Genomic DNA, 24,525 nt, shown 5'->3' with positions numbered 1-24,525 from the left:
CGAGGAGCTCTCAACTCATGTCAACCTGGGGGGAGGTACTCCCCCACCCCAGGGCCTGGCTCCTTCTGCAAGAACATGTGCCTTCAGGACACAGGCCCGCCCAGACCCCTCACCCTGCGAGGTCTCCCCAGCCTGAGTGAGTTAGCATTGTGCTCGAGGCCACCAGGGAGACCAAGGCAGCCAGCACAGATGACTGGGCAGGGCAGGAGCGTGGTGGCCTTGACACAGCTTGGGGGAGGGACGAGGGATGGGCACCTCGGGTGGAAAGGGGGGCCAGCTTGGCCAGGGGGTGTGCTCATGCCCAGACTCCCTGGACATGCTCTCCCCTCTCAGGGTCACAGGCTTTGCTCAGCCCAGCCCCACAGAGCGAGCAGCTGGGGCCAGGGATAGGGGTCTTATCCTTTGTCCTTGGGTAGAACAAGACGCAGAGCCAAGGGGCTATGGGGGACTTGGGAGGAAGGACAGCCCAGCTGCCCCAGGAAGCAGACTTCCCTGAAGGAGCCGCAGCAGGCCCAGTCCCCCCACCTCAACCAGCAGCCACACAGGTACATGGGGTAGTGGGGTGGGGGCATCCTCCTGCTGGTTGCCCCCACCCTAACCCTAACCGCCCCCCCCCCCCGCCATGTTGTACACAGTACTTGTTGTCTGGACGTGATACGAGGAGTAAGACGCGCTCTAGCCCCTGACCTGGCTTCTCAGCCCTGCCTGGGTGGGAGGCTTCAGGCCCGCTCAGGTGTGGGGTGTGGGGGGAGCTGGGCTTGGTGCCCTACAGGAACCCACTGGGCCACAGTGCTGAGGGGAAGCCCCCTTGCCCCCTGGGGCAGCGGCTCCCAGACTGAGACACACCCCAGGCTCTGGTGCTGGCCCGACTGAGCCTCCCCAAATACTTGTGGGAGCAGTGCAGGAGCCCTGAGGGACCAACGTGGTTGCACAAGCCTCTGAGGCGAATGACACACCCCCTGGATGACCCTGGGCAGAGTTTTTTTTTGGGGGGGGCATTAAGGATTGAACTCAACCAAAGGGAGGATGGGTGCCTCCTGCAGAATCCAAAAGGCCCTCAGGCTCACAAACCCAAGAGTTCTGTGGTTCCCCCTCCCCCAACCCAGGCTGCTGTGTGTGAGACCCTGTGATGACCCTGCCCCCACTGACAGCCTGAGGCAGCCTTAAGCAGCCTGTGAACTGGGAGGAAGGGGCATCTCTATCTAATCCTCAGGAAGGAAACCTGTGGGTAGGTCCCCCTGGGAAGGGGCTGCCTGGCAGATTAGGGCACAGCAGCCCCTCTCCTCCGGCAGGTCTGGCTCCTCCTGAGGCACTGTCACTGAAGTAGGTCTTGCGGCTGACCCCACTGCCTGGGGGGTTTGGAGGAGTAAGTGCTCTTTCTCCCCTGTGGGATGACATAAGCTGGGTTGCTTCACCCGCCTTCTCCACCCCCCACGATGCTCCTGGATTGGTAAGCGGCCTCCCGCCTCCCTGGGGTTGGGGACAAACATCAGCATGGAAGGCTGAGCTGCGGCAGAGTGTACTCTCTGCTCCTGCCCCATAGGATGAAAGGGAGATTCCCAGGGCGTCCTGTCTGCCCAAACCCGGGGGCTGACCGCCTTTTCTCATCTCTGACCCCCTCAGTCCCATGACTGGGTGAACCGGCGCACTGGCCCAGGCCCACCCAGGCACCTTGGAGGAGGGTCTCCGACGTGAGTGGGAATACCCTTGCTTCCAGGGTCCACACAGCTCACTCCCAGCGTCTGTCAATGCCTCAGCTCCTTGGACATCACCGAGGGCCTGGGCCAGAACCTCGCCACGTCTGTGTGCCTATGGCTCCCCTAGCCTCCTGTGACGGACGGCGGCCCAGGCCTCAGGGAACTTCCTTGACCTAGGCCTTGGGCCAGAGGGGCGGGCGCTGCTTGCGGCCGCCCAACCCCAGCCTCGGGCCCCGCCGCGGGTCCAGCCAGTTTCCCAAAGGCCCGAGCGCCACCCCTGCCGCGTGCCTCGGCGCGGGCCCTTTAAGGGCCGGGGGTGTGTGGCGGGCCCGCCCCCTCCCCGCAGCGCCGGCCGCCCGTTAAAGGGGCCGCGCCCTCGGCACCCGCGGAGTGTCAGCCGGGCGGAGGGCGCGAGATCTGGCCGCGGGCCGGCGGGCGGGGAGGGCGCGGAGGGCGCGGGCGCGCTGCGGCCCCTCCGCACCATGTACACCATCACCAAGGGACCCAGCAAGCTGGTCGCGCAGCGGCGCACAGGTGCGCAGCGGGGGCGGGCAAGGTAGGGAGGGGATGACCGGAGTTCCGCACGCGCTGCCCGCCCCCAGCGCGACGGCGGCTGACGCGCCCTCCCCGTGCCTGCAGGTCCCACGCAGCAGCAGGTGGAGAGCAGGCTCGGCGAGCTCCTGAAATGCCGGCATCTCTCGCCGCCGACCCCGCAGCCCCCACGGGCGCAGCCGCCGGGACCCTGGCCCCTGTCGAGGTGAGACGCGCGGCCGCGGCCGGAGCCCGGCCCTCCCCTCCCCCGCCGGCCGCCGCGGGGCCTTGAGGGTGACCTTGGGGAAAGGTTAGCGGAGACCGGGCCACATGCTCCGGCGGGCGCGGAGGGGGCGGAGCACGCCGACCCCGCCCGCGCGTGCAGCTCTGGCACCGCACCTCCGCCTCACCTGGCACCTGGCTGGGTCCGAGGGGGCTGGACCGGATGTGCGTGACACACCTCCGAGTCCTCTGGGATCCCGCGGACCCCGAGTCGGGAGAAAGCCGACCGGCTCCTGGATCTGAGGGGCTCCAGGCGGCTAAGTCAGGTGCCTGGGCCGACCTTGGGCTTCGAGGCCAAGGCTTGAGACGAGCTGCTGGGGACTCGCCCTAGAGGGCGGGAGCGCAGTGGCCTAGGACGCTGGCCTGCAGGTGGCCTGCCTCTGCCTGCGGCTGGAGGCTGCCAGCGCCGTGCTTGCGGGGCAGCTGGGGGAGAAGTGCACGTGGTTCTCTCTGGCCCTGCCAGGCCACTGCTCTCCTCTGCCCTTCACCCCAAACACCCTGGCTGGGCGCGGAGACCCCCGCAGATGTTTGGGGCTTGCTGGAGTTGTGGTTTTTCCGCCTTTTTGACCAGCAGTTCTGCCATAGGAGGCTCAGTTCAACCACTTTGGCCTCCAAGTGACTGTGACCTGGAGGTCATATTCTCCATCCCCCAGGACTGAACCTTTCACTTTTTGGCTCAGGTCCTGGCTTCTGGTTTCATTTATTCTATGCATGTTCTGGGTCCAGGGCTTAGTCCAGGCCCACACAGGCCTGAGGGCTCCTGAGCTGGGCTGTGGATGGGTGGGGGCAGCAGACTCAGGGCCCCGAGGCAGCGCTGACCAGGCCTTGGGATTTCTTCCCAAATTGAGGACAAACAGCTTCCAGGATTGGCTAAGAGGTGGGGGCTGTGTGCTGCAGGCCACAGCGTGCCCTTCCCCCTCAGTTACTGGCCTCAGATGCCACAGGTGGGGGCAGCCTGTGAGGACCCTTCTTGGCTGAGGCCCTTTCTAGGGGCCTCCTGCTAGGAGCATGTTGACACTTTGAGACTGGTCCTAGTGAGGAAAATGTTCCAGGCCGGCCACAAGTGTCTCCTGGGGAGAGGGGTGAGTGGGACCTTGGGGGGCACTTCCCAGGACCCAGCTGTGCTGTGACACTGCCTGTGACATCAGCCTTGGTCCTCACAGCCGCCCTGCCTCCCAGGGGAGAGAATAAGGCATAGGTGTGTAGCCCCACCCCTATCACCCAAGCAGGGAGCCCTCCCCCCACCCCTTACCTGGAGAAACTTGTTGCTTCCTCCATGGCCCCTTTGCTGGGGAATGGGAAAGGAAATGTGCATCCGTGGCAGGATTAGGGTGCTGGGGAGAGAGACAGGAAAGACAGAGCAGAGCCCTTAAGATGTTGCAACCTGCCCGGTCCCGGGGTTCAGGGGGTGCCGGTGCTTGGTCCCTCAGCCTGCTGCAGTCCTGTGTGGCACCGTGAGTGCAGGGGGGCGGCAGGAAGGCAGAGTGTGTGCTGGTCATGCCGTCCCCCCTTCCCAATGAGGTCACTCCTTCCCTGAGCTGCCCCCTGCCAGTCTCAGGGACCTTGAAGAGTACTCCTGCTGGGAGGCCAGAGCAGCCAGCATGTCCTCCACACCAGGAGCCCCTGAAACTTCTGAAATCACTCCACCCAGACTTCCTGTCCACCCTCCCTCACCCCGACTTTGCCCAGGAGGAAGGAGTCTGAGCCACTGCTGCACCCTCTGTGCCTGGTGCATCACAGGTGCTCAAAGCATCTGACCTGCTACATGTCCGGGCTCAGACTCCAGCCGGGCGCTGCCCGTGGTGGTAGACAGGGCACATGAGTCTGTGCCTGTGATGAGTTCTCCCTTCCAGCGAGAGAGAATAAGATCAACTGTTAGGGAGAAGATAAAATGGGGCCACCTGATGGTGCAGGGGAGGTGGACCGGTGGGGGAGGGGGCTTGGAAGCTGTACTGGGTTGTGGGCTTTGGGGTCAGACAGACACAGAGTTCTGATACTGCCACCCACTCACCACATGTAACCTTGGACAGGTCACTTCTCTCTTGAGCCCAGGTTCCTGGGCTGAAAACGGGTGGGTGGTCTACCTTGGAGGGTAGTGAAGGGGGTTAAGTAAAAGGAAGCGAGGCCTGTATCAGCAGGCCCCTAGCAGGGGTTCCGGTGCTGCTGTTGCTGTGGGCGGAGCTTGCCTGTGGGCGGGGCTTTCCTGCGGGCCGAGTCCCTGGGCGCTGGCACAGAGAAGGGTGGGGAAGATGGACGCTGGACTCGTCCATAGGTGCACAGGGAGCTGTGCCCTTTCCCCCAGAGGGCCCGCAGAACCGCCTTATGTAACTGCCGGCAGCGGGCGGTCAGGTGCCCGCTTGCTGGGGCCCCTTCTCAGCCCTGGCCAGGCCACCATCTAGGTACTTGCGATTTACAGCCTTTGACTGCAATTCTATTTTTCCTTCTTTGATGTTCAGTCTCCAAATTTTTCTAGAGTTTGCGGCCTTGCAGGGCTAAGGTAGCAGGTGAGGGGCTGTTCCAGTTAAGGACAAATATCTATGCCCTCTGGTTGGTATAGCTCAGGCCTGGGAGGAGCCCTGCCCCTCCACATTCTATGTGGCCACCTGACCCTGCCAGCCTGGAGCTGGTGGGACCGGTGCCCCTCAAGACGCTCCTCTTTATTTTAGTGCCCCTCTCAACTGAGGAGGAAACCCCAGCGGCGGTGGGGCACCTGAGCCCAGGATGGCGAGCAGGCCGGCGGGACCGCGAGTGCCTGGCGGAGTGGCACGTGCAGCCCAGGACTCCCGGCTCCCACCTCCTGCTGTAGGTGTGGGCCCCGCACTCTCCACGGCCCTGTCCCGGGCTTCATGTGCACAGGGCTGGGCCAGCTGCCACTGGCCAGGGCAGCCCAACCAATGCCCTGGGCCCGGCTGGCCGGGATGGGCCCAGTGGCCACCTGGACATCGAATGCCCACCAGGGCGAGCTCCAGCACCCAGGGCCATCTCCTCGCTCAGCATTCCTGCCCCCGTGGGCAAGAGCATAGCCCCTCATCTGGGGCCTGCAGGGGTGGGCCAGGGTTGCAGTCACACCCTCCCTACTCAGGATGGCCCACTCAGCACTTGGTGCTGTCTAGCCAGACCAGGAGCTGTCCCTGGGGACCTGGGGCAGCTGGGAGAGGGAAGGGCAAAGGCCGCCAGCTCTTGTTTGGGTCCTTCATCCCACACTGGGGGGCATCGTGAGATGGAGAGACTTCTGTGGGGGAGAAAGTGGCCAAGAACTGCGCCTGGTGGGTGGGGTTGGGCCAAGTGACCTTTACTCAGGTCAAAACTTGGGCTGATGGAGGCCTGGCTGGTCCAGGGGAGGTGGGTGGCTGGTGGCAGTGGGGGTGCCTGAGACCCTTGGAGGGCCGCCTATGTGCCTTGAGCATGGAGCTCTGCAGGGGATCTGGGGACATAGAGAGGCCCCACTCCACCCCCGCAGTCTTAGGCCTGGCTCAGGGTGGGGGGCTGCAGTTGTGAACTGAGCTGCTGGGGGTGCAGGCCTGCACGAGAAAGGCCTTGGCTACTGGCTGCAGCACACAGCCTTCCTGTGGTTCAGGGAAGTGCCCAGGCTGGGCTTGGCCCAGGGGTGGTGAGGGTGGCCTGAGGCTGCTCCAGGAGCTCTGCCAGGTAACACCTGGGCTTGGGACAGTTGCTGACCATCTCTTCCCCCTTCCTGCAGTCCAGGGCCGAGGCTCGTGTTCAATCGGGTGAATGGCCGGCGGCCACCTGCCACATCCCCGTCCCTCAAGGGAACCCAGGAGACCTACACACTGGCTCACGAGGAGAACGTCCGATTTGTGTCCGAAGGTAGTGCTGAGGCCCGAGGGTGTGACCTGGGCCACTGGTCCTTTTCCCACTGTAACCTCACTCGAAGTTGCCAGAGGCCTGGGCTCTTCCTGGGTTCTCTGCCTGTTTCTCCTGTGACCGTCCAGCAGGCTGCCCACTCCCAGTTCTGGGCTGGGGTCCAGGGTAACCACCATGCCCTGGGGTGGGAGACACGGTGCCAAGGGCCTGGCTCAGCCTGACCATGCTTTCCCCACAGCCTGGCAGCAAGTGGAGCAGCAGCTGGGTGGTGGCCCAGCCGGTGAGAGCGGGCCGAGGCCAGTGCAATACGTGGAGAGGACCCCCAACCCCCGGCTGCAGAGTGAGCCCTCCCCTGCCCTCAGGGTATCCCCTCCACCTCCTCCAACCCTGATCTGGCTCAGCCAGGTTCTAGCCCCAGGGGGTTGGGAAGAGGACTGGAGCCTGACCCAATTCTTCCCAGCGTCTGCTACAGTTGGGGTCTGGGTGAGGGGCTTGTGGTCAGCTCGAGGTGGGAGATGCTGGTCAGCCTGGGAGGCGCATCATTGCCCAGCCTTCTGCTCCCCCGCAGACTTCGTACCCATCGACCTGGACGAGTGGTGGGCACAGCAGTTCCTGGCCAGGATCACCAACTGCTCCTAGTCGCAGCTTTGGAAGGAACGGTGCCCGTGCAGGGCCTGGCCCTGCCCCACGCTGGACCCTCTGCCAGGAGAGGACCACGGCGCCCTGTCCACCCGCTGCGGTGGGCCGTGCTTCACCCTGGGTCTGGCCAGGAGCCGGCCACACCTGAAGTGCCAGAATTTGGACTTTTGCTCCTGCTGACCCCTTGGCCCAGCTGTTCCAGGCTGCCAGAGGCCAGGGGTTGAAACTGTCTGACCTCAGTCCTGCTCACTGTGCCCGGGGACCAGCCTGTGGGGCTGGCAGGGAGGAGCTCCAGGCTAATAAAGTTGAGAAACTGCCCTTTGGAAAGGCCTTTACTTGGGGGTGGTGGGGGGTGGATGCGGGAGGGGGCGCTTGTGTCCCAGCACCAGGCCCAGCCCAACCTTCCATTGTAGCCTCATCTCCTCACAGCTGAAGCTTTTGTCTAAATCTGGTCCTCCCTGTTCTCTTGCCCAGCTGCCTTCCTGTGTCCTGGGCCAAGTCATTTTGCATAGAAGTCTATAAATGCCACCGTGCCCCACGTGACACCCCGTAGTCATTGGCAGGTGTGTGAACCCGGCCTCAAGACCCAGAAATGTTACATAACTGGCCCTGAGATGGCGCCCCAGCCACCCAGAATTGCGGTCAGGTCTCAGGACGCCTGGTGCTGTCTCTGAATCCTCCAGGTCTGGTGGGGAGCCCTCGGGGTCCTGTAGGACATTGCTTTACCTGTGGGGCCAGGTGACTTTGCCTGCGTCTGACACACGTGCCTCCAGAGGGCTAGGTAGCAACAGGGTAGGTGGGGACAGCTCCTGCCAAGTGCAGGTCACAATTTCTGGGCTGCGTCTCATTCCCTATACAAAGATGCCTCCCAGAGGGAGTCAGGAACCTTCCCGGATCCCACAGCTGGTGGCGCTAGCGTACCCCCAGGGGGTCCCGGCTTGGGAGTGGCCGCAGAGGCCTGGGGGCGGAGGCCCCTTATGCCCCGGGGCACGACAGCAGAGAAGAGTAAGTGGTCGGGCAAGGTTTTCGGGCGCCCCGAGAAACAGCTGGTGAGGTGGGGGGTCCGGACCCCCAGAGCGGTCACTCACCAGTCCCCGCCCCGTCGCGCGGTCACGTGACAGTCCCCGTCCCTGAAGCGCGATCACGTGCCCTGCCGCCGTGACGGCGGAAGTGGCGTCGTTGCCAGGCGGCCGTTGCTAGGCGCGCACTGCGTGCTCTGCGTGAGGCGCCCGGCGGCCGAGGCGGGAAGCGCGAGCGGCGGCGCCATGGCCGGAGGTAGCGGCGCGCGGCGGGAGGGCCGGGGGCTCGGGGCCCGGGGCCGGGCGCCGGGGTCTGGGGCCCGAGATCCGGCGCCGCCGCGGACGGGTTGGTGCTGAGACTCGCCCGGAGCCCAGTCCGCGCGCTGCGCTGGCTGTCACAGCTGGGGAGCGCGCAGACCCTGCCCTGGCCCCCTCCCTAGACCCGCGGTGGGTCTGGCACCTCACGCCCCCGTGTCCCCCAGTGTGGCAGCAGCCGTTCCTCAACGTCTTCAGACACTTCAAGGTGGACGAGTGGAAGCGGTCCTCTAAAGAGGGCGACGTGGCCGTCGTGACGGTAAGTGGGCCGGGGCTCCTGGCAGCAGGAGCGGCGGCCTCTCCTCTGTCTCCTGGGCCGCTTTGCTGCAGCCCTCCTTGCGCTCCGTGGGGCTGAGCGGGACGCCACGCCTCCCGTGTCTCTCTGCAGGACAAGACCCTCAAGTGCACGGTGTACCGCGTGCGGGGCCCTGTCTCTTCTGGCAATTACATCCAGCTCCCCAAAACCAGCACCCAGTCCCTGGGGCTGACCGGACGCTACCTGTACGTGCTCTTTCGGCCCCTGCCCGCCAAGCCTTTCGTCATTCACCTGGACCTGTGTACCGAGGTTACAAGCTGGAGAGCGGGAGCTACCGGTGGGCGCCCTGCACTCCTGCTGCAGTCTCCTCTCCTCACGGCCATGCTATATACCCACAGGGCAGCCAGGTCATCCGAGTGTCATTCTCCAACTTCTTTAAGGAGTTCAAGTCCACAGCCACATGGCTTCAGTTCCCTTTCATCTGTGAGACTGGGACACCCAGGAAAGGTAACATGCAGATGAGGTGTGAACGGGTCACAGATAGTCTGGGAGAGGCAGCCAGCCAGAAGGCTCAGGGGGGAGGCAGGCCAGGGACAGCCTGGGTGGAGGGGCACGTGGCTGTGGCCATGAGAGTGGGGACAGGCCGAGGACAGATAGTGCTGTGGGCCAGTTGGTGAGGGGGTAGGCTCTGACCTTTGCTCCTGTCCTGCATACCTGGCAGGTGTGGGCTCCCCTGCTGCCCGCTGGACCTGCCTGCAGCTCGACCTGCACGACATTCTCCTGGTCTACCTGAACCAACGCTACAGTCATCTCAAGAGCATCAGGCTGTGTGCTAGCCTGCTGGTCAGGAACCTCTACACCAGTGACCTGTGCTTCAATCCTGGTGAGGGCTAAAGGTGTGCTTACTCTGCAGCCCGCCTGCTCTAACTAACTCCCTGTGTGCTGGCCTCCACACCCTCCCTGGCACTTGGTGAAAATGCCCATGCTGTACCATCTTTGAGCCTCCCAGCTCCCAAGGCAGCTGCTGGGGGAGGTGGTGGCTGGGCTGGTGGCCAGGCAGTACCCTGCTGGCTGGCACCTGGTGTTGTCTTGTCTGGGCTGGGAGAGGGAGCTGGGTGGGCTTCCCTGGACTTTGCTCTTCGTAGCTGTCACTGTCGCTGAAGCCCGGCGTGCAAAACTGCCCATCACCCCCATACCTCGAGAAATGGCATTCCCGGTGCCTAAAGGGGAGAGCTGGCATGACCACTATGTCCACATCCGGTGAGCAGCTCTGCCTGTCATGAGGGTGGCCGGGTGGAGGGAGGGCAGCCGGGTGGAGGGAGGACAGCCGGGTGGAGGGACGGCAGGGCCGCCCCGGAAGCTGACTGTCCTTTCACCCCACCGAGGTTTCCAAGCGACAGCTCAAAAACACCCTCCGAGGCAGTTCAGAAGAGCTGTTCCCCTTCTGAGGCAGGTGGGCCTGTGGGGCCAGCGGTGACCCAGGTTCAGGCCTGAAGGGCCCATGGAGCTCGGCGGGAGAGGGGGGCCTGATTCTGCATCTGGGGAGGTGAATGCAGCAGCATGATGCCTGCAAGGGTGAGGGAAGGCTGTCTCGAGGCCCCAGACCCAATGTGGGAGGTTCTGATTAGGGTGCCTGGTGGCTTCAAGCTTTCCAACTGGGAAGGGGGGCCGGGGACCATGGTAGGGTAGGCTGCAGCTGTTGTTGTGGCTTCCCTCCTGCAGAGTGGGCAAGGCCAGGGCCCACTGCTGCCCCCTGCCCAGGGCCTTGTGGCCACGTCCTCACAGGCTTGTCTGCACTCTGCTCAGTGGGTTCTTCTCAATTGCAGTCTTAGCGGGGCCTGTGCCTCGGCTTCTCCCTCACCCGGCGGCCTTCAGCAAGCCTGTTCAGGACAGCCTGGCCCTCATGGTCCAGAAGCATGGCCCCACAGCTGTGAGTGCCCTGTGCCCTCGGAGATGGGGCTGAGGGTGGTGGCCACAGGGTGCTAACAGGCACTTGTCCTCCCAAAGTCCCGCCAGGCCCCCTCTGTGCCCAGGCCCCTTCCAGAAGTCAGCGTGTCCTGTGAGCACTCCGAGGTCTCTAGTGTGGGTGGCCCCAGTGGCTGTAGCCAGGAGCCCTTGGCCTGGGTGGAGGCCACTGACAAGCACGTGGCCAGTGACAGCCTTCACGTGTCTGTGCACAAGACGACTGTGGAGCCCACGGCCCCAGAGGATGCGTCCCCACGAGAGGTGAGTGCTTTTCCCAAGGAAGGTGGGGCTTGACTGTGCCACCGAGGGGGGTGGGATGTGGACGAGGTGTGGGTGGAGGGCTGCTGGGCCTCTGTCCACTGGAAACATGCGTGGGGCAGATGGTCCCTTCCCATCTAGTCTCCTGGCAGAAAGCAGAACCAACAGGAGACGGCTTTGGGCAAGAATCGTTTTCAACAAAGAGTAAGGAGGGGGCTGGTGCCCTGACCCCAGCCCCAGTGGTTTGGTGGGGGGTGGGCTCAGGCTCCAGGCAGGCGCAGGACTGGGGTACCTGGAGGGTCTAGCAATGTGATTGGAATTCTGGTTTCCTGCCATAGAGCAGCTGGCAGAAGGCACTAGAACCAGGTGGCTTTCTTGGGAGGCAGGCACCAGCTCTGGGTGGGGCATCCCTGGTGGGACAGGAGCCTTGCCATTTCGGGGTCTCACTGTGAGTCTGCCTATTTCAGAGCTTCCTCCCGGATCCGGTCCTGAGGCTCAAGGGGGTCATCGGCTTTGGGGGTCACAGCACCAAATGGGTGAGGGGTCCTCTGTTCTTGCTGGGTCGTGCAAGTGTCAGATACACAGAGGGGACAGTGGGCACACCCCGTGTTTCCCTGAGGTGGCTGTGTGGACAGCCGAGCTCTCCCAGGCGTTGGGTCCCTTTACCGCTGCGGACGCCCAGCCCTGCCCGCATCCTCACACGCTCGGTGCTTCCTTGACGTGATGACATCCCGTCGCAGGCGTCCCTTTGTGTCGTGAACACCAGCCGGGTCGGTGCTCGTCCAATCGCTCAAGCTTCCAGAGACCTGAGAGCCCTTGCTTTCCCTTTAAAGCTTTGATGCGTGTCGTCCAGCCAAGTGGGGCCGGGTATGGGCGAGACTTGTGGGACCCTGCAGGGACAGCAGCAGGAAAGGAGGCTGTGTGCTCGCCAGGCCTTCCAGGACACGAACTCTGAGTCTTTGTGGGCTCTCTGGCCTTTTGTCACCTGAATCCCAAGGTTTCTTGTGTTGCAGACAGGGCTTAGAGGAAGCCCTGCCCATACCCACGTGCACCTGAGTTCTTTCTGTTCTTTTGGCACGTGCATCCCATTGACTCCTGTGCGTGGGGCTCAGGGGAGTGCTGGGGTGGGGGGATGAAGCCGACCAGCCTGTGACCTCAGCCTCCGGCCCCTGTGCACAGGCCCTGTGGACCCGGGATGGGGCCGCCATCGTGTACCCTTGCCATGCGGTCATCGTCGTCCTGTGTGTCAGCACCCGGGAGCAGCGTCTCTTCCTTGGCCATACAGACAAGGTGGGCACCCTGGCCCAGGGGTGGCTTGTTCTGCAGGCACACACCCTCCCTCACCCTGCTGCCCCCCAGGTCTCTGCCCTGGCGCTGGACGGGAGCGGTTCCCTGCTGGCCTCAGCCCAGGCACGGCCCCACAGCATGCTGCGTCTCTGGGACTTCCAGACCGAGGAGTGCCTGTCCCTGTTCCAGAGCCCAGTCTACACCGTCTGCTCCCTCAGGTGGGTGCAGGGTCTCCGAGGCGGGTGGGGGCTGCGCCTGCAACACTGACCTCCACCTCTCCATCCGCAGCTTCTCTGACAGTGGGGAGGTTCTCTGTGGTGTCGGCAAGGACCGCCACGGGCGGATGGTAAGCGGGCCAGGCTGGGGAGGTGGGGCAGCCCATCCTGGGGTGCATGCAGGCAGCAAGGGTCCCCTGCAGGCCTCCCCCAGCCCCGCCGGGCACCACTGCGCCATACTTGCCACAGAGTATCTGTTTCATTCCCTCGTGGATGGAGCTGGCCTTTGACTGACTGGCCTCACCCTCTTCAGTGGCAAGTCCCCCACGCCTGAGCTGGGCGTGTTTAACGTGCCAGCATCTCTGAAGTTGGGTGTTTCACCCGGGGCCTCTCCTCCACTCGTGGTTGTGTCTTCTGCCCCTTTCTGCACACACATGTCTGTGGAAGCCCCGGGTGGGCACATGTAGGTTCCTACGGGCTGCAGGGGCCAACTTCCCCACCCCCTGCAGCCCAACGCGCCTGCTTCTGTGGGAGAGGCCAGGCGGGTGGTGGGTGCTCAGCGCGGACTTGTTGCAGACGGTGGTGGTGTGGGGCACGGCCCAGGTGGGGCGAGGCGGAGAGGCCATCATCCTCACGAAGGTGCACAGCGACGTTGACATCCAGGCATTCGAGGTGGCCTTTTTCGATGAAACCAGGTGATTGGCTGCCCGCCTGCCCACCCTCTGTGCTGGGACCAGCGAGTTGTGAGCTGGCCCCTCCTCCCTGGCTAACCTCCTACCCCTCGCAGGATGGCATCGTGTGGGCGGGGCAGCGTGCGGCTGTGGCGGCTGCGAGGTGGGGGGCTGCGCTCCTGCCCTGTGGACCTGGGGGAGCACCACACGCTGGAGTTCACTGACCTGGCCTTCGGGCAGGCCCAGGATGGCCACACACTGTGAGCCCCACCCTGCCTCCCCTAATGGGAGGGGCCCGCCCATTCCCTGCCCGCCCATTCCCTGCCCGCCCATCCCCTGCCCCGCCCCTCGGCCCCTCCGCCTTCACCTGTTACCTCTGCCTCTCTGGGCAGCTACGTCTGCAGCCGCAGCGGCCACATCCTGGAGATTGACCACCAGCGCATGGCTGTGCGGTGCGCTCGCCGCCTCCTGCCCACACGGACCCCCGGTGGCCCCCTCCCACAGAAGCAGACCTTCAGTTCAGGTAGGTAGGTCCTGCTGTGTTGGGAGGAGCGGCCCTGACGCTTTGGGCTGACCGTGCCTCCCCCCACCCAGGCCCCGGCATCGCCATCAGCAGCCTCAGCGTCTCCCAGGCCAAGTGTGCCGTGGGCTCCGAGGACGGCTACCTGCGCCTCTGGCCCCTGGACTTCTCCTCTGTGCTCTTGGAGGCAGGTGGGGCCTCGACATCACCTTGCCACCAGGGTTGCCGCAGGAGGGCCGTGTCCCCGGGCTGGACGGCAGTCATGGGGCTCCAAAGGGCTGTGTCCTGAGCTGGGGTCCACCGTTGCTGAGCCCAGAAGTGGGTGGTCACAGGGGAGGCACCTGTTGTAGCTCACAGGGAGATGGGGCTCCAGGCAGCAGGGAAGCGCATTTCTCAGTGTCCTGGGCAGGGGGGCTGGGCACAGGCACAGCATGGATATGGTCAGCCTGCCCCGGTTGGCCCAGGTGCCGGGCCCACCCCACTACAGGCCTGGGCAGTCACCAACCCTCCCTGCCTGCAGAACACGAGGGCCCCATCAGCTCCGTCCGTGTCAGCCCTGACGGCCTGCGTGTGCTATCCACCACCTCCTCGGGCCACCTGGGTTTCCTGGACATCCTGTCCCGGGAGTACAGCGTGCTGGTGCGCTCCCACGCCGCCCCGGTGCTGGCCCTTGCCACTGAGTGCAGCCGGGGACAGCTGGCCACTGTGTCCCAGGACCACACTGTCCGCATCTGGGACCTAGCAACCCTGCAGCAGGTGGGGTGTGACTGGAGGGAAGCCAGCCAGGAGGGAGGGACTGGAGGGCCGCAGGCCACACTGAGGCCCGGTGGGTGGGGCCCTGGGTCCTTCTGCCTATGTTTGGGGCCTGAAGGTTCAAGGCACTTGGAGAGAGACTGGCTCTCGGGCCTTGTGGCCAGCTGGTCGCCCCAGCCTGTCCACCCTCACATGGCCCTGTCCTCCAGCTGTACGACTTCATGTCTCCGGAGGAGGCCCCGTGTGCTGTTGCCTTCCACCCTACCCAGCCCACCTTCTTCTGTGGCTTCAGCAGCGGGGCCGTCCGCTCCTTCAGCCTGGAGGCCACCGAGGTCCTAGTGGAGCACAGGTGGGTGGCCAGCCGGCCCTGGCCCCACAGACGATCAAGGTAGAAGCTCCAGTGGTTTGTGGGTTCCCTGGGGAGTGTGGGAGACCGGGCAGTGCGGGGGAGGGCCGTCTACAGGTAGCCCCGCCCTCTGCTGCCCCTGGGGGTTCTGCAGGAGGTCTGGGACAGTGCAGCTCAGGGGCAAGGCAGCATTGTCTCGTGTGTGCAGGTGTCACCGCGGAGCCATCACCGGCCTGGCCGCCAGCCCCGACGGCAGCCTCCTGTTCAGCTCCTGCTCTCGGGGCTCCCTGGCCCAGTACCATAGCGGCACACCCCAGTGCCGCATCCTTCGTGTGGCAGGTCAGGCCCCCAGGCCCAGCTCCAGCCCCACTCTGGCCTCCCAGCCATCCCCTGGTCAGGTTCCTGCGGGGGTGGGGGTACGTGGCACCCCCGACTGTGGTACTGCGTTCCACAGTCGCACTACTGAGACCCCCAGAGCCAAGTGTGGTTTTAGGACTCACCAGCCCCCCAAGATTGAAGGTCGGTGAGAGTCTGTGCCCACCCTTCCCCAGGAGGAAGTGAGTACATGAAGCCTGAGCACCAGGCCAGCAGGGGAGTCGGCCCCCTCCCATGGCCACTGTAACTCAGGCCAGCCAGATGGTCACTTGGTGGTCACTCTGGGAGAGCCCCCAGCTTTCCTGGCAGTCCGTGGTGCCCACTGGGGTCTTGGTGCCAGCCCCATGGGCTGGCTGCTGTGGGATTTGCCCAGCCCAGGCTGGTGTTTTCCACACCAGTAGGTCTCTGATCAGTGTCTGTTCTGGTGCCCCCCGCCGACCCCAACCCAGCTGACAGCCTGTCCCCATGTGCCGGCAGCTAACGTGGTGTGCCAGGAGCCCTGCCCGAGCCCCAGTGCCCTGGTGGTCAGTGGGGACAGCCGCCTGCTGGCCTTTGTGGGTCCCTCCAAGTACACGGTGACCATCATGGACACAACCTCACTGGATGAGGTGAGTCAACTGGAACCCTCCCTGTGTGCAGTGAGGGCGGAGCCACGCCAGTTTGGCCCACAGACCCCGTGGGCACCCTGACCCTGGCGGCTGCGTGTTTCCCTGGGTGGGAGGCCATGCTCATTTCAGAAAGGACCTGGGCCCTGCGCCCCTCATGGCACAGAGAACATGTGAGCTGTGGGCAGCCTGCCGGATGGATGCCCAAGGCTGCCCACGGCCCGGGCCCCAGCTCTGGGGGCTCCAGCTCTGGCCGGAGATCATGGTGAGGACACTTGCTGCTCTCCCTCAGCTGCTGAGGGTTGACATTAGCACTCTGGACCTGGCTGGCAGCCGCCTGGACTCAGCTGTGGCCGTCTGCTTTGGCCCCGCACCCCCTGGCCACTTGCTGGTGTCCACGTCCTCTAACATGGTTGCAGTGCTAGATGCCACGTCGGGCCGCTTGGTCCGGAAGGTGAGCCCAAGACTGTGGCTGGTGGCCTGGCCTCCCCCACCTTCCCGGCTCCAGCCTTGGTGCCTGCAGTGCCCAGAGGAGGGGAGGCCCTGGGCCGCTTGCTGCTCCCTAGAGGTTGTGTTCTGTGAGAAGGGGGCTCCCCCAACTGGTGGTCCCGTGTGCTCCGACCTTTTCCCTCAGCGATCACCCTCTCTCACAGCTGTCCTGTGTCCCCCCTGCGGCCTGCTCTGTCCTAGCTCTCAGCGGGGATAGCCGTTTTCTGCTCACAGCCGCCGACCGGGCCATCAAGGTGTGGGACTACTCAGCACAGGCCGGCCCTGGCTGCCAGGTGTGTGCCCTGGGCGAGTGCACAGCGGGTAGGAAGGAGGGTGGAGGACAGTCCCCGAGGTTCCCCCATGCCTGCTGGGGCCTGACACTGCACGAGGTCCTCTTGGTCCGTCTGCAGTCTGGTGGCCAGGTGTCTCCAGCTGTGCCTCAGTGGCCTCTGTATGTCACACTGCTGCCCTCAGGTGTACATCGGCCACTCAGAACCTGTGCGGGCCGTGGTGTTCACCCCCGACCAGCAGCAGCTCCTTAGCGTGGGAGACGCCATCTTCCTCTGGGACGTTCTGGCCCCCTCTGAGAAGTCCCCTCCAGGAAGGCAAGTTCCTGCCCTCGACATGCATCTGCCAGGCCTCCCTCTGCACCCCTCCGCCCCACCCGACCACCTCTCTTGTCACCTCCGCAGCGTCCAAGGCTCTCCCGGGGCCCCCCCAACCTGCGAAGCCGGTGAGTGGTCCCACCACACCGGCAGGCCCCGCGATGATGTCTGGTGCTACAGCACTGTAACCGCTGTGGGTGCACAGCGCTGTTCTTTTCCTGGGGGTCCCGATGCAGAGCTGGTTGGGCGTGAGGGGCTGGGCACGCCTCCTGCTCTGCCCTCCCCGGGACCTGGGCTCAGCCGAGCTCCTTCCGTCCTCAGGCCTGGGTACAAGACAGCTGGAGGACATGGTGTCCGGGGCCAATGGGCTTCCCCGGCAGCAGGTGCCCATGCCATCCCAGGCGTCCCCACCCTGGCTGGACATCTGTGCCAGGCCCCCCAAGGACCATGATGGTGAGGGCAGGGGTCCTGGGAGGGCCTGGAGGGGATGTGCGTCTGGCTCCCGTCCTGATATGCTTTGCTGCTCCTGGCCTGGGGGAGGGGCAGGGGCACGGGGGTGCTGTGCTCCCTCGTCTCACTGTCTCCCCCCCACTCCTCAGGCACTTTCTCCATGTCAGATGAGAGCCGTGGCCCTGAGGGTCTCCGCCAGGCCTCAGGCCCACCTGTGCTGGTGCAGAAGGGGGCTGGCAGGGCCGGTGATGGGGCCTGGGGGGCTACGGGGGGCCCCTGGGACCTTGGCAGGCCTCCCCACCCCCGTGGTTGGCCCAGTAAGCAGGGGAGGGGCAGCAGGGTGGGGCAGGGTCACTCATAACTGGACCAGGGCCCAGGTGCATGTACCACGTGGACTCCAGGTGGCCTAAGGACAGACCTGGCTGCCCCTGGCAGACAAGGGATGGTCACCTACAGGGCAAATGGAGAGCCCAAGGCCCCTGCTGGGCCAGGTGGGTGATGAGACGTGGCTCACCTATCTGTGCCCTTTGAACCCAAGCGTCTGACCAGCCAGGGCAGGGTGCCTGCAAGGAGGGTCACTGTGTGGTCCCTGGGGGTTCACAGCCTCATTCCCTTCCCTGACAGGTGCCTGCAGCACTGGAAGAGCCAGGGCCCAGCCCCCCACTCGCCCGGACTCCTATCGGCATTTCACAGCTCGCTACAAGGCCTCCCTGCTGGCCAAGGTTGGCTGGGTGGGGCGTCCTCATAGCCCCTGCCATCAGTGGATATCCTGGAAGCCCAGGGGTCCAGGTGGCATGGCCCTGTGGTGTCTGGGGGTACTCCTGCTCCCTGGTAGACACAGGCTCCCTGGTGTTTCCCTGGGGCAGCTCCCAGAGCTGACAGCTGCCCAGGCCTTGGTGGCAGTCACCCCACGGGTTACCCCTCCGCCCTGAGCCCCATGCTCTCACCGGGCTGGTTAAGGTTCTCACTGTCACACGATGACTGGACCCAGGCATGTCCTGCTGAGCCCACACACCCGCTTCACTCCATGGTCCTGGCTCCCCTTCACCTCCCCCCCGGCAGGCGCCTCCCCGTCTCTTCCTCCTGCCTCCCCATCTGCGTGCTGCATGCCAGGCTCCCAGCCCTGCTGGCCACCGCGTGCAGACTTCGGTGCCCACGTTCCTGCCGTTTGCCTCCTCCTGGGAGCATACATCTCCCAAGGCTCAGTCCCACGCCCGGCCTGATGGGCAGAGCTTGAGGTTGGGGGGCTGGGCCGGGTGGGCCGGTGCCAGCGTCCTGGGTCCACTTCCTCACAGGGCCTCTCCTTCCCTGCTGTCGGCGATGAGCTGCTGCACCTGAAGGCCGTCATGGGTTACAACGGGAATGGGCGAGCCAACCTGGTCTGGAGGCCAGACACAGGTGGGGGCCGCGGCCCAGACGCTGCAGGGTGGGCTCAGTTCTGTCCACCCCTAGGCCAGGCCCCATGGAGGGGCCTGCAGGTGGTTTGGGCTGCAGGGCGGGCGTGTCCTCCTGGTGGCACTTCCTGCTGTGAGCAGGAGTTCTCCTTGGGGTGGGGTTGGGGGGGTGTGGGCACGAGTGCCTGGGGCTGTGGGGCCAACGGGGCGGGCGCTTCCTCCCTGCCCACAGGCTTCTTCGCCTACACGTGTGGTCGCCTGGTGGTGGTGGAGGACCTGCACTCTGGTGTCCAGCAGCACTGGCTTGGCCACCCTGAGGAGATCTCCACGCTGGCCCTCAGCCACGATGCCCAGGTGCGTGTCCTGCAGCCTGCCTTGAATGCCCAGGGCTGATGTGTGCCTCGGAGCTTGGCTCCTTGAACCGCGTGCGGCTGGCTCTCGCTTCCAGAGCAGCCCTTTACCCAGAGCGGGAGCGGGCCCGTGGACTGGACCCTTCCTGCTGACCACCCACCCGCCTGCCCACCAGGTGCTGGCCTCTGCCTCAGGCCGAAGCAGCACTGCCTCCCACTGCCAGATCCGTGTCTGGGACGTGCCGGGGGGCTCCTGTCGGCAGCTCCTTTCTCACCACGACACTGCTGTCCAGGCCCTGGCTTTCTCGCCAGACGACAGCCTCCTCGTCACGCTGGGTCAGCAGGGCGGGGGCGGAGGACGGTGGTCTCTGGACCCCCCTGCCTGTCCTGGGAACCCTGGGCAGCTGATGTGGTCACTGTGCATCTCCCCCAGGGGACTATGGCGACCGCACCCTGGCCCTGTGGAGCACGGCCACCTACGAGCTTGTATCCTCCACGTGCCTCCCAGAGCCAGTACACGGCATGGCCTTCAACCCCTGGGACGCTGGCGAGCTCGCCTGCGTGGGCCAGGGTGCCGTCACCCTGTGGCTCCTGCAGCAGCGTGGGGGCGACGTCAGCCTCCAGGTGCCAGGGTTCAGAGGAGGTTTTGGAGGATGGGGTCTGGCTAGACCCCAGGGCATTGCTGACCCTAACCGCGCTCGTGTCCCTCCAGGCCCACCGAGAGCCCATCCCTGAGGAGGTGGGGGGGTGCGAGCTGACCTCGCTCTGCTACGGGACCACACCCCTGCTCTACTGCGGCTCCAATGCTGGCCAGGTGTGTGTTTGGGACATGTGTGCCGGCTGCTGCTTCCTGGCCTGGGAGGCGGACGACGGTGAGATCGGTGGGTGTCTGACGGAGCCCCCGTGACCCTTGACAGCTTGGGGCTCGGTTCTCCCTGGGAGTCCCAGTGCTGGGGCGGTGGACACCGTCTTGAGTCCCAGGCATCTGGGGACGTGGCTCACGGCATCTCCTGTCCCCCAGGAGTGCTGCTGTGCTCGGGCGCGCGTCTGGTCACTGGCAGCAACACCAGGCGGCTGCGCCTGTGGGCCGTGGGGGCCGTGCCGGAGCTGAGGCGCAAGGGCTCCGGGGCCAGGTGAGTGTCTACAGTGTGTCTGGGAGCTGGCACTCTGTTGCCAGCTGGGCCCGTCCCCCAGGGGACTTGCTCGGGCAAGGCCAGAGCCCGTGGGCCAAACCCCCTGGCTCCCTCGGCTCTCGCTGCTGCCACCCCTTTGACCCCCTGCCCCTCCAGGTCTAGTTCTGTGTTTATGGAGCGTGAGCTGACCCTTGACGGGGCCGTGGTGAGCGCAGTCTTCCACGAAAGCATGGACATGGGTGTGGTGGGCACCACGGCGGGCACACTCTGGTACGTCAGCTGGGCTGAGGGCACAAGCACCCGACTCATCAGCGGCCACCGGAGCAAGGTGAGGCCGCTGGGCCACCGGCTTGCCACCGAGGATGTCTGAGGGAATCCCAGCCCACACAGGCCGGGCAGCTGCCGCGCACTCCCTCCATCCCCACCCCCCGGGTGCTCCCAGCCCAAGCGCAGCTGCGAGCGTCCAGGCGTTCCCAGGACCAGCTGCACCCCCGGAACCACGTGCCCCTCCCCGTGGGCATGGGGTCCATGCCGTGTCCGCGTGCAGCAGCCCCAGGCCCTGTGGCCTTCTTGACCCTTCCTCTTTCCCACCACTTTATTCTCTTGTAATTTACGTGTTGAAGAAAACTGTTCATCCACCCTGAAGTCTTCCACCACTGTTGTTGGACATGCTTCCCTGGGGTCCGAGGGGTCTGGAAGCCGGGCCAGGGTCTAGTCAGGGCCAGCCAGTCCCAACGTCACTTCCTTCTGGGAGCGTTGTGTCTCCCACCAGTGATGCCCTCGTCTGGCGGCAGGAGTTGCAGGTGGCAGGAGTCAGATCCCTCGTTCCTTCAGGAGGGAAGTGGCCTCGAGAGCTCTCAGATTTCCCGGGGCTGGGACAGGGCACAGGTAGATGAGTCTCTCCCTCGTAGACCAGGTTCCCCAGCAGCAGTCAATGTGTTACTTTCTGAGAGCTATTAGCGGTGGTGGGTGGAAACGTGGGTCTGGCTTCCCCACCGTCACTTTCTCTTGATGCTCATGGAGTCCCGGCCTCGGCTGGTGGCACGGTCTTCAAGTTGGCTCCTCAGTCTTTTTAAAAAAATTCTACGTTCATTTGTTCAGGTGTAACAGTAGCCAAGAAAGAAACTCTTGTGTGAGGTAGTGAGGGTTACATGTTTCCTTTTTCTTTGGTAATGGCTTTATGTCGAGGTATAACCTGTGGGCCACACACCCACGTAACGTCAATGGTTTCTGAAACATTTGCAGAACTGTACAACCATCACCGCAGTCACTTTCATCCCAGAAGGAAACCCCCCACCCATTAAGCACTCACCACCCAGCCCCTGGCAGGCGCTCACCGACTCTGTCTCTGTCGGTTTGCCTGTTCTGGATGGTCCCTGTGAACAGAAACACACTCCGTGGTGCTTTCTATCTGCTTCTCTCACTGAGCATCGTGTTTTCAAGGTCCATCTGAGTTGTAGCGAGTGTCAGTGCTTCACTCCTATTTACTGCTAAATACGCTTCTGTGGTACAGATAGGATGAGTTTATCCACCCACCAGGGCTTGAGCTCGAGGGTGCTGAGTTCTTGACCTGAGCTGGTAGTCACTGGTGGTCCCGCTCTTCTGTGGACCACAGGTGCTCCAGCCTCTCCCTCTGCAGCTCCGCCCAAGACCGGACTTGGCTGTTCCAGAGCCTGTGGCCCCTCCAGTGGGAAATGGGCTTAGAGGTCACGGTCTGAGGCCCAGAGGGGCCCATCACTTCTCAGCCAAACAGACCTAAATTACTATTTTTCTAAGATAAAATGCATCAGGAGTTTATACTTAACACTTGAAATTCACATTCAGGACTCGGATATTTTTTTTACCTCATTGGTGCACGGCCTGTCTCCTTTTTTTTACACCAGAGATCCTGACTCTGTGTAATCACACAACTGCTTTCTCCCTTGATACACATATCACACACACACACACACACACACACACACACACACGACAATCTCAGCCCCACCCCCCCTGCTGTGATGAGGCCCAGAAGTGGCCCCCTGGAAGTCCCGTGTTCTAGGTTCTGTCAGCACAGTTCCTTCTGTGACGTCCCAGCAAGTGGATGGTCAAGTTCAACTGACTGGTGGGCTTCCTGCAATTTGGATTCCACCCAGGTCTAGTGTGGGGACACTTGGGAGGGAGGGAGGTCAGGACAGTTTCTTTGTGCCACATGGGGGGCCGCGGCCAGGTAGGCTCAAGGGGGAGATGGATGCTCTCATGAATGACCTGGCCATGCTGTGTTCCCTCTCTGCTTGAGGGCCACGGGCCTCAGGCAGGGTGGTGGCTCCTCACAGGTGAACGAGGTGGTCTTCAGCCCTAGCGAGTCCCACTGTGCCACGTGCAGTGACGATGGCAGCGTGCGGGTGTGGAGCGTGGCCAGCATGGAGCTGCTGATCCAGTTCCAGGTGCTCAGCCAGGTACTCGGGGGGCGCCTGGGGCTGGGGTGCATGCCTGGGGCTCCGGCAGCCTTGTCCTCCCTCCAGCCTTAGTGTCTGTCTGTGGCCTTGGTCCCGGGCCCCTTCCCCCCTCCCCAAGGGAGTGCTAATGTTTTCCCACTGTGGGTCCCCAGAGCTGCCTTTGCCTGTCCTGGAGCCCCCCATCCTGCGAACGCCCAGAACAGCAGTGGGTGGCAGCAGGCTACAGTGACGGCACGCTGCGGCTCTTTAGCATCCCCCGCATAGCGATGGAGCTCAAGATGCATCCCCACTCGGCTGCACTGACGGCCATCACCTTCTCTGCTGATGGTGAGACTGGGCTCACGGTGACAGCACGGCTTCTGCCTGGCCCAGGTCACACCTTTGGGCTGAGGGCTAGGGGCTCACGAGTAACAGCGTGGTCTCTGCCTCGCCCAGGTCAGACCATCCTCTCCGGAGACAAGGATGGGCTCGTGGCTGTGAGTCGCCCTCGCACGGGGATGACCTTCCGTGTGCTGAGTGACCATCGGGGAGCCCCGATCTGCACCATCCAGAGCACGAGAAGAGAGGTGAAGTAGCCTCGTGAGCCTGCAGGGCCTGGCCTGACCGAGGGTGCTGGCAGGGAAGGGGATGGGAGAGCAGGGCAGGCGGCACCTACCAGCCTTTATGCCCCCAGTATGGAGACTTCGGGGCAGAGGGTGTGGACCTGTGGCTGGCTGCCAGCGGGGACCAGCAGGTCAGCGTTTGGGCCTCCAACTGGCTGCAGGACCGCTGTGAGCTCGTGGACTGGCTGAGCTTCCCAGCGCCCGCCCTCACGGAGGTAAGAGTCCCGGTGGCCCTGTGGGCGGTGTGCCCCCCACCCTGCCACAATGTGCTGTGCCCTCCACAGGTTCCCGGCTTCCTGCCGCCCTCCCTCGCCGCCTTCTGCCCCTGGGATGAGGCGCTGCTGGTGTGTGCGGGCCTCAGCGTGCACCATGAGGTGGTCTTCTACAGCCTCTTCCAGAAGCAGGCACGTGCACCCCTCCATGTGGTTCTGGGAGCCTGAGGGACCCAGGGCTGGGGAGGGGCAGATCTCGGGGCCACGGGAACCCCCGCCCAGTGCCTCATGCTTGCTGTCTGCAGGTGATGGAGAAGATCCCACTGCCTTTCTTTGCTGTGTCCATGAGCCTGTCCCCTGGGGCCCACCTTATGGCCATTGGCTTCTCTGGTGAGTGCTGGTGTCTTGAGTGGGACCCAGTGGGTACACCTGTGCCCCCACACTGAGCCGTACCCCTTGCCCCTGAAAGTGGGGTGAGGACACCTGCTCCAGGGGAGTCTTAGATAGGGTCAGGAAACGAGGGGTGTGGGGTGCCAGGTTCCTCCAATGAGGCACTGGCCCCAGCTGGAGACACAGCCAGGGTGGGAGGAACCCTGGGTCCTGGAACTATACAGACACAGGCACAGGGCCCACAGCCCACAGCACCCTACCTGCCCCAGCCCACCCCATGCTGTCCCCTGGCAGAGCGTGTGCTGAGGCTGGTGGACTGTGCTTCGGGGGCCGTGCAGGACTTTGCTGGCCATGATGACTCGGTGCAGCTGTGCAGGTTTGCTCCATCTGCTCGGCTGCTCTTCACGGCGGCCCACAATGAGATACTGGTGTGGGAAGTCACAGGCCACTGACCCCCAGTGGGGAGTGCGGGGTCAGGTGTTGCCCTGCTGGTCAGCCAGGCACGTGGCCTGGGCAGAGGCTTGGCTGAGAAGCTGGGTTGGCCGGGGGCCTTGTGTTGGGCCAGGATGGCTGGGTGGGCTTCACCCCTCCACACCTGGCTGCCCAGGAGTGTGTGCAAATCATCAAGACCTTGAACATGTATGAAGTGCTTATTGCCTCTTTATCTTTGGACTTTTGTTTCTACCTTGTACAGTTCAAATAAATGTGGGTGTTGCACTAAGGCATTGTCTCCTGGTCACTCCAGACTGCCTGAGCTCAGTTTCTGCCCAACCTACAGACCTCCTGCTCCCTGCCAGGGATCCTGACCCCTGCAAGAGCCGCGGGAGCCAGGGCAGGAGCTGCGGGGGCGGGGCGGCACAGGGCAAAGGCCCCGCCCCCCTGGCCGGCGCGGCGCCGGCAGTG

General features: G+C 64.1%; 2 protein-coding genes across 2 annotated transcripts; both read left to right on the top strand.

Moving 5' to 3' along the window:
- The first annotated feature begins 1,495 nt into the window (after positions 1-1,495).
- Positions 1,496-7,286, top strand: MCRIP2 (MAPK regulated corepressor interacting protein 2). Its single transcript, XM_082645356.1, has 5 exons — positions 1,496-2,231; positions 2,337-2,454; positions 6,211-6,338; positions 6,574-6,675; positions 6,904-7,286. The coding sequence occupies exons 1-5, from the start codon at positions 2,180-2,182 to the stop codon at positions 6,972-6,974; spliced, it is 471 nt and encodes a 156-aa protein (XP_082501482.1). The 5' UTR covers positions 1,496-2,179; the 3' UTR covers positions 6,975-7,286.
- A 905-nt stretch (positions 7,287-8,191) lies between these two features.
- Positions 8,192-24,343, top strand: WDR90 (WD repeat domain 90). The gene is made up of 44 exons (XM_082643478.1): positions 8,192-8,249; positions 8,476-8,567; positions 8,697-8,873; positions 8,963-9,071; positions 9,286-9,447; positions 9,710-9,824; positions 9,950-10,017; positions 10,391-10,494; positions 10,572-10,790; positions 10,929-10,991; positions 11,255-11,323; positions 11,967-12,077; positions 12,147-12,292; positions 12,363-12,420; positions 12,866-12,984; positions 13,077-13,220; positions 13,353-13,483; positions 13,555-13,671; positions 14,001-14,236; positions 14,443-14,582; positions 14,788-14,918; positions 15,432-15,562; positions 15,852-16,013; positions 16,213-16,341; positions 16,523-16,653; positions 16,741-16,781; positions 16,975-17,106; positions 17,253-17,420; positions 17,505-17,594; positions 17,728-17,825; positions 18,399-18,501; positions 18,730-18,851; positions 19,024-19,183; positions 19,281-19,471; positions 19,560-19,728; positions 19,869-19,980; positions 20,137-20,308; positions 22,296-22,418; positions 22,571-22,745; positions 22,854-22,984; positions 23,092-23,235; positions 23,305-23,424; positions 23,538-23,622; positions 23,917-24,343. The coding sequence occupies exons 1-44, from the start codon at positions 8,240-8,242 to the stop codon at positions 24,072-24,074; spliced, it is 5,568 nt and encodes a 1,855-aa protein (XP_082499604.1). The 5' UTR covers positions 8,192-8,239; the 3' UTR covers positions 24,075-24,343.
- The last annotated feature ends 182 nt before the right edge of the window (positions 24,344-24,525 follow it).

This window comes from Mesoplodon mirus, assembly GCF_964341445.2.
Source record: "Mesoplodon mirus genome assembly, chromosome: 15".
In the NCBI taxonomy this organism is placed as follows: Eukaryota; Metazoa; Chordata; class Mammalia; order Artiodactyla; family Ziphiidae; genus Mesoplodon; species Mesoplodon mirus.
This window is presented reverse-complemented; position numbering and strand designations above follow the sequence as displayed.